The sequence below is a fragment of the Haliaeetus leucocephalus genome, unplaced genomic scaffold (assembly GCF_000737465.1).
Source record: "Haliaeetus leucocephalus isolate CR32 unplaced genomic scaffold, Haliaeetus_leucocephalus-4.0 Scaffold598, whole genome shotgun sequence".
Lineage (NCBI taxonomy): Eukaryota > Metazoa > Chordata > Aves > Accipitriformes > Accipitridae > Haliaeetus > Haliaeetus leucocephalus.
Window position 1 is genome coordinate 2,489,321 of NW_010973034.1, and position 11,792 is coordinate 2,501,112.

Here is an 11,792-nt window from a genome sequence, read left to right on the forward strand (position 1 = left end):
TTTTGAGTGGAGGGAGTGGGGTGGGGGGGGTGGTAACAGATTCAATTAATACAGCCCAAGCCTGTGTTAACTATTACAATCATTAGAAAATACCCTTTTGTCAAATGTATCTTTCAGATGCCTTTGGCATTCACCAAGAAAATAAATGTCCCGTGCCCATTGTTGTGGATATATAGTACGCATAAACTCTCAGCGTCTGTGTTGGTCATACTCTTTGTGGTGTTTAATATACATGATAAATGCATAAGTTTTCCTGTAACACATTTGTTCACAGGGGATGTGATAAGCCTTGGAGACCGACAGCTTACTGTCATGCACATGCCTGGTCATTCAAGAGGCAGTATTTGCTTACACGACAAAGACCGGAAGATTTTGTTCAGTGGAGACGTGGTGTACGATGGATCCATGATTGACTGGCTTCCCTACAGCAGAATAAGCGACTACGTTGCAAGCTGCCAGCGCCTCATGGAGTTGGTGGACAGAGGTCTTGTGGAGAAGGTACTGCCTGGGCACTTTAACATATTTGGGGCAGAAAGGCTGTATCGGTTAGCTTCCAACTACATTTCGCAAGCTGGAGTTTGTCACAAGGTTTCTGCTTGTGCCATGAGATCCATTGCAAGCATAGCACTTCGCATTACAAATTCGAGAGTCACTTCTTAGTGACAGTGCTTTTTGTGTGATCTATTCCCTGTTGAAAAACCAAACGGCTTGTGAAAGTGTTGATACAAGCAAAAGCAGTATGCATTAGTAAAGCACTGGCAAATTGATACAGATGAGCTGCAAAAATTCCCCCTATTTTTGCCTACTGTACTGCTATTTTTATAGAAAGTATGTAAGCTAGTAGCTGTAGCCAAAGCTACCATTTTTCTTTCTATTTTTTCAGGGCTTGTTTGCACACATATTGTGATTGAAATATATTGTTTTATTTTTGTTATGATTCTGACGGATGCATGTATGCCAAAATGAGAGGGGTTTACCTTCATGCCTGAAACCTTGTTGATGTAGCACTAGGCTTGTGACTATTCACTCAAGTCCTGCTCAGGTTTTGGCCTAACACAGCTTGTGCTAAGACATGGTGTTTGCTGGGAGCAGCGCCGTTAGGTCAAAGCAAGAGCAACACCTATGCAGGAGTCGGTGGGCAGAAAGAGGTAAGGGCCATTCTGCAGCCATTGTCACCTGCCGCTTGGTGTCTGCTGCACCCATCATTGCCTGCATCTTTGCAAAGGAGCTGTCTGGCAGTTTCTTTAGAATCCACTAACGTGGAAATGCTATAGACCAAACTTCCAAGCTGGCAGGTGTAGATACATCAGCTTACCCAAAAAGCTTTTGATGCGGATCCAACAGCTGACGGACTGTTGAGGCTTTCATGCTTACCAGTGTGGTGAGGGAAACACCTGCACCATGATAGAGGAGCAAGAATGAGCACTCTCACCATCAGCTGGGGAACTGTTTTGCTTATAGGCGTGTGAGTTAGGAATTAGAGAATTTGTGAACTAATAAATTAATGTGTTAGACTAGCCTGTACAAAGTGGATTGAGCCCTTGCTTGATGTGTTTGGTTTTTTTCTGATGAGCTCATAAAAAAGAAAATTTATTTACAGAGTATATTGTTCTGTAAATTTGAGAGAACTGGACTGTGACAAGCTTAAAGGTTTTATTTGTGTTTTAAGAGTATTTTTATGTGACTGGATTGTAACTTGGCTGTTAATGCTCTGTGGTAGGGCAAGGATGGAGGCTTTAGCATTATCTTGCCCTAATGCAGGTGCTGTATTAAACAGCTGGTACCCTTATTACCACAAAGTGAATGTAACTTGAACTGTTCACTGTTTGCTTATGAAGTGTTTGGTGTATATGGTTTTTATGAAACGTAAAGTGCATTGCATTTAAGTCTGTTCCAAAAAAAGTTTAATACATTGAGAAATGCTAAATGACATTGTAACTTGCTTATGAAAATTGAATGTGTGATATTTAAAAGCTGTTGAAATGGTTAGAGTTTGTGTAATTATTCTAACAGTCTCTTTCTCTATTTAACTTTTTTAAAAGGACACTGTCTGATGTTATTTTTGTATATAGACATACATACTTCCCTAAAAAGAGTGCAAATGTTTTCCTCAAATCTTAGTGCAGTTTAACCTTATTTGTTTGGCTTTCACTTTATGGGGATACATTCTTCACCAGGATTTATACTGATAGCCTGTGATGTGCCTAGTTGTTGTTAGCAGTGCCTATCTCTGAGATGAAGCAAAATTGTGAGGGGGCAGGAGAGGTGAAGCAATGCAGCACTTGAAAGACCTGTTATCACTCGGATCATAGTCTCTTTTTTGGAGAAATCCAAGTACATTAGAGTATTACATGAGGAGTGTCTAATCAGTGGGTAGACTTCGGTCATAAATGAAGCCAAGAGGTTTTTATTTTGGCCTTGTTTGGCCAGAGGAAGAAATACAAAAGGTTAGCCTGAGAAGCAAAAAACTCATTCAGTGAAGAGGCTCAGAACAAACTCCATGGTGTGGTTCTCCTTTTTAGCTTGCTGACACATGCTGGTATTTTACATAGCAGTCAGCCACTGTTCTTGATAGCCAAGGGTTCACAATGGACAATTGGAGATCTGAAGTGGCAAGTGGGAAAGTCAGAATGGCTGAAGAAATACATAGCACTGAAGCTTACACCAGTTATCCAGATGAAGCCGTGGTATCACAGGTTACCCAACAGTAACTGAATTGCTTCAAATTAGCCATCTGTGGCATAATACCAGTAGTGATCTTGCTCTATGCTTCTGTGAAGGCTGGTGCGCTGGTCATAACCCCATGCAATAACGCGGACAGAGAGACCTCTTCTGTCACAAAGCCTGCCAGTGTGTATGCCAGTTGCTAAAATTTTGCAAATGTGCATTAGAACAGTGAGATCACGATGGATTAGCATTTTGTGTTACACCACTATTGGTTTGTTTATTTGATCCAATATTAGAAGCCCTGTAGCCAGATTTTACTGTGTTGTAAAACCTGAGCTCCTAAGAGAAGACTCACAGGCATGCCCGTTCAAAAGGAAAGATATGCTCCATCGTTTGTGTTTAAATCTGTGCTCAATATCAGCTAGAAGACCCTTAAATGTCCAGATCACTGTCAAAATTCCCTATTAAGCCATGCTTAAGTCCATTAAGTATATGTAGATAACAGCAATTGCCTGGGTTGTTTTCCTTGACCAAAATCTAGGGAATCATTTCCTAGCTCAGAAGTGATCTTTATGTGAACATAGCCCAAAGTGGAGCATATCAGTAAACTGCTGCTATAATCTAGTTGAAAGTAGTTTTTGAGGGTCTTGAAATTATTTTTGTATTGTAAGAAATTCACTACTAGGTAAGTGATACGTCTTAAGTATAAAGAACTGGCTCTGACTATTTTTGTTAAGAATTAGAAAGTTTTAGTCATAAGAGTTTGACAGTGGCCTTTTAACGCTACCTGGATTAAATATTTAAAACATAGAGTGTAAGTTTAAATATTGCAACATCTTGGGTATTTAGAACTGTGCTGGTTTATTTGTAAAATCTAAATGTATGTTAATGGAGTCTTCAGTAGACTGGGGAATTGACAAAAAAAAAAAAAAAACAGATGGGAAGTTTTGCTCTGTAATCTGTCCAGACTTTTGTGATGTTGAACAACAGTTTACACATAAAAAAATAACTTTATCATATATAATCATAATAAAAAATGTTATAATCCTATGCAGTCCACTTATAATTTCTACGTATTTTTCAAGAGAAGCACTTTTTCATTCTAAATGGAGTCTAAAATCTTCAGAACTTGCTAGCTGTGTTTTTTATGCTTCTAAGCAAGAGATTGCATTAGAAACATTTACCTATCATAGACAGATGCCGCAAAGCTTGTATAAAACCATGAGTGGGTACTTCTTGGGAAAAAAACCCCACATTTTAACACAAATTTCAAGTTTTCAAGGTTTTCAATAGAATTCACATACAGAAAACATGGATGCGATGAAAGTATATATTTGGGGGTCAGTTGCAGTTTGTGGTGACGTAGATTGAAATAATTCATAGCATACTTGCTGTCTAGTTTCTGGTAAAAGGTAAGACTCCTTCTTAACTGTTAACTCTGGAAGTTTTGTGGAAATTAGTCTGTGAATAACAAAAGCGGCTGCTGTCATGAAAACCAGCAGAAATGTGCCTGTATAAAGCCAAGAATAAATGGAGAAGGTGAAATGCACCTGTTCATTTGAAAATGAAGATATGCTTCCTTCCAGACAACTGATAACTGGACTTCAGGCGTATGTGGTTGTTCAGTTAACATGATGCATTTGTTTTCTTCCCAGGAGTTCCGGTGTCAGGGTGCAGTCTTCAAGTCAATCTCTTTGCATATTAGTACAAATACAATCTTATTTTCAAAACTAGTTTACCTTGTTAAATTTTGAATTTTATGGGGTGGTGAGGACAGAATTTGAAGGCAAATATAGGTAGAAATAAGATGGGTTTATAAGGGAAATAAGGCAATTAAATGAAAATAATTAAAAAATATTACAACGTTGGTTTTATCTAAAGAATAAAAAAATTAACTTGGGAGCAGCCAGCTGGGAGGCTCCACTTGTCAAGAGTGTTACTGGGGTCCCCCACCCAGCTTTGTTCCTCGGTCCTTTTTGGTGATGGCAGAGGAGTCTTTTATCACACAACCTAACTTAGCAGGACTAACCCACTTGATCGGGTGTCATCATTTCAATGTGCTGTACAACCGTGTATCAATTATTCCCCATTACATGTCTAGGAACAAGGTAACTTTTAGTGGAAGTTAAGATACCTCAGATCTGAGTTTATAAAATGTGGCAACACACAGCTTCCATTCTAATGAAGGATGTGCAAAGCCTTTCTCTGTCATCTGGGGTCAGTAGTAAGTTGTGATGCACATCAAGACTTAGTGGCACTGTCACCACAGCACAGGACAAAAAGATTTCGGTGCCCCAGTTACAAGCACTTCACCTCCTGTCCTACCCTGGTGTTTGAAGCAGGAGCACTAGGAACCCAAAATGTAAGCAAAATCTATCAGTGTCACTACTCATTTCTCAATAAATGGGTTTGCCAACAAGTTGAAGGAAGTTTGTTATTACATGTACTGTGAAAATCACCATATTTGACATCAGATTTGATATGGTAAATTGTCCTAGCAAAAAGAATTGAGTATTTTTTATTGGCATTCAGCAGGTAAGGGAACAGGTTTCGTTTGCAGATGAGAAATCAAATGCTTTCTTGCACTTCTTTGCAGACAAGTAAGAAATAGAGGGCCGAGAAAGACCATTTTGAGGTCACTTAGCATTATCTTCATGCAGAGAAGCAGAACATTTGTTTAAAACTAGAGGTTCCCAGGTCTGCCTGCGCCCACTTATTCCTGTTTTCCATCACTTTTTCTGGTTCTTCAACTTCCTCATGTTTCTGGCCTGTTACCAACTTTTTCCTTTGTCCCACATCCTCTGCTGCTGCTTCCTCACACATACCCAGACTTCTGTCTATGCATCTCCACACGTTCCCCCACCTTTTTCTCTCTCTTCCTCACTCCCAGAAATGGTCTTCCTTTTCTTCATGACATCTGAACTCCACCATCTCTGGAGCACTAGATAAGAAACGCAACAGAGAAAGGGCAGCCCTGTAGCTCACTGTTGGCCATAAAGGTCATTCCACAATGCCTTCTTGATCAACCTAGACTCTTCTTCATATGCAGCCCAAGTTATCCCTTTCTACAAATTAATCTGTTATTCTTGTATGCAGTGTCCATATAACATCTTTTTACATAGCAGAAGACTGTTCCCAGTCAGCTACTGTAAGCTTAAAAACATGACATACAAGGAAAGATTTAATTACCTTGCTTTTTCCCTCTAGATCTCCCCAGTTCCTTTATTCCTGTTTAAACTATGCTCTGCAAAACTGTACACCACTCAAGCTTCGCCAGCACCAAGCAATAGAACATGTTCATCTTTGCCTTAGATGTTTGCACCCTTCTTACTAAATCATATTGCTGATTCATATTTCTGGTCCCTTGTACCATCCATGTTCTGTTCTGTAAGAATATTTGCTATCCAGTTACTTCCCATCTTGCATTTCTGCACTGGAGTTTTCTCCTATGAAAAAAAGCGCTTTCAATTTGCCTTCATTCCATTTTGTATCACTGATTCCAGACTACCTCGCCAATTCATCAACATGATTTTGAATTCTGATCCTGTCTTCCATCATGCCTGTAACTCCTCTAGCCTCTGTGTGGAAGGTATTTGCAGTTGTCCTTTTTACAGCTTACCAGTTGGAGAAGGAAGCCACAGCTTTTGAGGAGGATGCTTTAGTCACACAGGATATCTTTGCATAAATAAGAACAGCCTTCTGGCTGCCTCATACCTTGCTTTCACTATGTCTTCATTTCATGTTCAGCCTATACTCTGCTGATGTAGAAAGGATTTCTTTACAGCAGTCAGTGTTTTGGTTCATTCTTTGACACTTTGAATTTAAGTTTTAAAATGTAAATTCTATTTTTCATACTGCTGTGCCTGCAATCTGGTTCCAGTTTCTTACTGGTTACATATCATTTTTATTTATAGCAACTATGAATGTGTTGCGTTATTTTTGTCATATTGAACTACACCTTGTATTTCACAATAGATGCTATGTTGTGAGGTAGTTATCTCAGGTGAGTAAGGGGTCTTTATAATCATCTTTCTAACACACACAGAAATGAAGGAGTCATTTTAATTAATTCAGTACTACAGCATCTCATTTTATTTTTACATCAGTGAACATCTCTATTTGCCATCATGTCACTATGAAAGAAACATGGGATGTTTCTGCTAGAAAGAACATTCTTAGGGACAGGAAAAAAAAAAGGCATCCTTAGCGTTAAATCCTGGACTGTAGGATGCTATACAGCAGAGCTTAGAATGAGCTTTAGAACAAGTGCTGTTAAAGCCTAGTGTAACACCTTGTCTTTAAGAGCAGACATCTGTAGGCAAAGAAAACAAAAAATGGAGACCTGTTAGGAAAGAGGGAGGGAGATGAGGGTGGAAAAATACATGGCAAAGGACGAGCTATGAATATTTAACTTTTAAAATCTAGGTCTAAGAATTTGACTAACACTGTTTCAAGTTATTATTTACAATTAATGCATGTATTACTGAAATCATTAAGCAGTACCTCTTGTGTCTAAAAATTCAATCAGACTTCATCCAAAACGAATTCTTCTCCAGTCCCCTCACTTCCAAATTGAATTAGGAAGCACAGAAACAGATGCAATTGAAAAGCAATCAGAAAGCACTCATGAGGTTTTATTTTAAATTTAACATTATTTGAAGCTAAATATTTTGTAGGGGTTTTGCTGGTAAAAACATGTTAGGTTATATTTACACTGCACACACTGGTGCAGCACAGGGATACCCAGGCTAGTCATAAAGCAATCTAGTCCTCTGAGAGACATAATTAGCCCAGGTAACTCTAGTGTTAAATCACTTTACTACTAGCTTATACATTAACGCCGCGTTGCTTTGTGTGGTGTTATCACACCTCCAGGCCAGTTAATGCTTTCTATAGAGTACCCACAGGCGGAATATCCCTTCTCTGCTCCTCTCCTCTATTTTTACGTAAAGACAATAAAAGTCATTATTATCCACCTCCTGCCCGCGGTGCGCGGTGTAGGCGGGGCTGGAGGAGGAGTAGTAACTTGCCACCCGGTCGTTCAGCTGCACAAGTACCGGCAGGAGCTGCTGAGCTGAGAGGAGGAACACACAGAAAGGTGCCACCATGGACTACATGCCTCTGCACAAAACAAATAAAACGCGTCTAAATCTACAGTGAAAACAAAAGAAAAAGCTTCACTGCATACTTACAGAGTAGAAACCAACAGTGTTACAAGCCTGCTCTTTGCTTTTGCTGTGCTATCCAAAACCATTTTCAGCATGTGGTTCTTCCAACTATTCAGCTTTTCTTGGATGGGCTAATCTCACCAATTTAATAACTGACTTTGTCCATGTGTGTTCCCGTATGTGCCCATCAGTGTCCTGGGAAGGTTATGAGGCATTCAACAGCAATTAAAATTGGAAAGCATGGGAGAAACAAACGAAAGAACCCTGACACAGGGAGAAGACTCAGGAAAGGTCCTTGGCCAACACTTCTGTAACTGTACCAGAGCTAGAAAGTAAGATACTTCCCAGCAGTTTGATCCAGATGTACACAGGTGTACATTTCCAATCATCAAACTGGCAAGGACACATGATACGTTTTTAATATGGCTTTAAATTTTCACTTCATTTTGTGCTGTATGATTTTCTGTAAGAGTGACATGAACAAACAACACCTGAAGTTGCATCTACCCAAGCAAAACCACTCCTTTAAATTTTTTTTGATTAATTTTATTAAGCAGCTTTTTGTTTTACATCAGAAGGTTCTGGTATCTGATCCGATTTTGAACAGCCAGGTTGAGTTTTGTAATCTCCTGGACCCTCAAATTCAGCTTGGGACAAGGGAACAGTACTGTGGTTTCAAATACTAATAAAATTAGGAACAGAAAAGAAAACATACTCACTTAAAGGGAAGATCTGGCTGGCAGACAGCCCCACAAATGGCTTTCATATAGCAACAGATAAGTTTGAAAATTAATTAAAAGCTGAAGATACAGCTAATAATAAAGCCTTCAAGGATACCTCACAAATAAACAATTATTAAGCTGGCAATACACAGGTGTGAGGAACATGCTAGTGATACTCTAATTTATCCACTCTACTCCTAAGAGGTAATTTTAGAAGGGGTTTAGCCAGCTTTGAAAATATAAGAGTTTGCAAGTCACAGCTACCATACCCAAAATCTAGTATTTATATTTAGCTATTACTATTTGAGCCTGTCTTTTCAGTTTTGAATTCCTGGCACCTCCATTCAATGTGCAATACGAGCACTGCTGCCAGCTTTACTAAATTTACAAACAGTGGCATTTTGATTTCTGGAGCAGAGCTTTTGCCATAGCATCCCATTAACAACAGCACCAGTTGCAGTAGGAATCTCACTGCTTGGAGACCTTCTGCCCTGAAGACCCGACAGTTTAGCGCAAAGTATAACAACATCACTACAAATATCAAGGGCTGTAAATGGTAAGACACTCTCCCTTCCTACACTTGCAAATGAGACTGGCTAGGAATAATCAAATTTAGAGGCAGAGAAAATAGCAGTGCATTTATTCCTGTGGATTTTGTAGCCCCTAATTGTCCTTATCTTTTCAAGCCCACCTTCCCTGGTCACCTAACCAGGTTAGGCATGGGAAGCGGTTACAGCAGACCTGGCTGCATGTCCCTTCTGGAAACACCGTGGTAGACCAGCAGAAGAGCAAGGAGTCCTACCTCTACCACCTGAAACCACTGCAGGAGGATTTGCTCTCACTTGCTCAGTGAAGCACGTAAGCACCTAGAGGCAGGATTCACACAGTCAGCAAGCTTCCTACTAGCTGGCAGGAAACATGCAAGAGGAGAGCTGTACGCTGTTAGGTAACTAAAGGCTAGAGGAAAGTGCTTAGTCAGTCGTGCATCTCATTAAAGTCATGGCAACCTCATTGGCCTGGGAGGCAAGAAGGCAATTTTCTAGCCCATCTTGTAAGTTTAGAAGTAGAGACCTGAATGTGGATCTCCAGTTCCTGGAAGCATACCCAGAGGGTCATTCAGTATCAGGTATTTGAGCCTACTTGCCAGGGAGCAGCAAGGACTGGGGTGCTCCATGAGAGGACAAGCTGGAAGACAAGGATACTGACGCTAGGCACCCCCCCCGCCCCCGAGGTCAGTGTTCTCACCACTCAGTCAGTGCTGTCCTTTTCTCTCTGGCATGTAAATGTGTTGTATGAAGCACAAAAAATTAATTTGTGGGTATACCTGCTTGTTTATTTACTATACAATGCCTACCACCTTGATGTGACCAGCATGGACTGAGCACACAGCTACCAGCATGGTGTCCCAAGACCTGTATTCAGGACCTGTACCCATCACCCTGCTCCAAACTGGGGAAAAAAAGATTTCAAAGCAAACATACAATTGCTCAGATGAATGCATCTAATTGCAGATATATCCAAACAGCAAGGAGTGAAATGAAAAACCTGTAATAAAAAATGTCACTACAGAACAGGTTGAGGATCAAACCTGCCAGTAATTTATGCTTTTAGTTGCAAAGCTACTAAAGGTCAATTACAAACTCCTTACAGTGACCCTGCCTACTTGATCTGTGGACCAGGTAATAGAAACAGACAGCCAAACAAGCCTCATCTCTGCTTGACTTTGTTCAGGAAAAACACGACTTGACCATGCCTACTGAATCCAGCTCTTAATATCGAACAGTGCATACTCAGGGTCAACCTGCTACTGGTTTATTACTGGAAAACTAGGAGTCTGCAGATGTAAAACACCTTCAAGACATGCTGTCAGTCCTGACAGGAGCAGGCCTGAAATGCCTGAAGGCATTTTTTCACTGCCTGAGTCTTTTCAGTGAATCTAGGGAGACTACTTAGCACATAATTAGTAAAGATTTGAACATCCCTATGGTCCAGCTACTAACACCAGACTATGCTGTTTCAGCACTGGTTATAAACAGTCCACTCTGCTCAAGGCATCCCAAATGGCAAGGCGCAGGGATCACCCACTGTGTCACAGACCAGAGCACTGAGGCAGCACTTTTTCCAAGTCTGTGTTTTCTCATCAGTGAGCTGTCTCCCACCCACAGAATATGTAATGTTGGCTCATTCACTTGTTTGCAAAACACAAAAGCATCAATGGCAATGAGAACTGGAATTACTATTAAGGTCTTCAGTCTTCATGCGGTACAGATTGCTTCCCTGTAAAATTTTTAGGAATGCAAAGTCAGTACAATGTCAGAAAGAGTTATTTTTTCCATAAACTCTGAATATTATGTGTGTGTGTATATACATATTGCAAAAATATGCCTATGAATCACATCTCTCCTCACGATCCTGAGGAATCTGACGCAGCCCTCCCAGAGCCCCTCTTGAAGCTGCACAACGAGCAACAGTTCTCAGTTGACAAAAGACCAGGCCACTCCACCAAAGCACTGCCGACACCCAGGGGCGCCGACAGCCACCGCCGCGCCGGCCAGTGCCCGCTCCCCGGCTCCAGACGGCGGGAGAGCCGTCTCACGCAGCACCTCCACAACCCGCCATACTTCCACATCCAAGATGGCGCCGTCCGACCCAGCGGCGGAGGGAGCGGGCAGGGCCCGGCGACGCGGGGAACATTCTGCCACAGCCATGGCGCACCCAGGCTGGAGAGGGGCGCTCCGAGGTGCCCCCGGGAGCCCGCCAGCCGTGCTGGGAAGCGGGGAGGGGGGAAGCGAACGGGGCCGGAGCAGCCGCCGCCATGACCCGCCGGCACGGCCTCTCACCTCTGCCCGCGCCGCGCAGCACTCTGGGTAACGGCACCCCACAGCCAAAACCCCGCCCACCGCTGAGAGGGCGCAAGAGGAACACCCTCTCTGGCTTGAGTGGCAGCCTTTCAGCCAATAACTAGTCGCTCGGCGCTGGGAGGCGGGAAGATCTCCTCTAGCGCCCAATCAGGCGGCGGTGGCGGGGCGAAGAGGGCGCGGGTTGGCAGCCGCCGGCGTTGTGCCGCGTTTCCAAGGGGAAGGGAGCGCGGCGGGGGCTGTGTGGAGGGTCCGGTCGGGTCCGGTCCGGCCCGCCGCGGCCCGGCAGCAGCATGAGCTTGGCCTTGAGGTCGGTATGAGCCGGGTGGTCGTCCCGTCGTCGTCCCCGTCCCCCCCCCTCCCCCCCCATCCCCTTC

General features: G+C 42.3%; 2 protein-coding genes and 1 long non-coding RNA gene across 3 annotated transcripts in view; 2 read left to right on the forward strand and 1 right to left on the reverse strand.

Annotated features, from left to right (window-relative positions):
• Positions 1-3,624, forward strand: part of MBLAC2 (metallo-beta-lactamase domain containing 2) — a 6,612-nt gene extending 2,988 nt beyond the window's left edge. Inside the window, exon 2 of the mRNA XM_010578036.1 lies at positions 275-3,624. Coding sequence (XP_010576338.1) covers positions 275-660 — 386 coding nt within the window. The 3' untranslated portion in view covers positions 661-3,624. The remainder of the gene's footprint in view (positions 1-274) is intronic.
• A 6,256-nt stretch (positions 3,625-9,880) lies between these two features.
• On the reverse strand, positions 9,881-11,441 carry LOC104838348. The gene is made up of 3 exons (XR_775053.1): positions 11,398-11,441; positions 10,655-10,745; positions 9,881-10,006 (listed from the first exon to the last, which is right to left on the reverse strand). It is a non-coding gene; the product is annotated as an uncharacterized LOC104838348 (long non-coding RNA).
• A 158-nt stretch (positions 11,442-11,599) lies between these two features.
• CETN3 (centrin, EF-hand protein, 3) overlaps positions 11,600-11,792 on the forward strand; it is a 12,699-nt gene continuing 12,506 nt past the window's right edge. Inside the window, exon 1 of the mRNA XM_010578037.1 lies at positions 11,600-11,725. Coding sequence (XP_010576339.1) covers positions 11,709-11,725 — 17 coding nt within the window. The 5' untranslated portion in view covers positions 11,600-11,708. The remainder of the gene's footprint in view (positions 11,726-11,792) is intronic.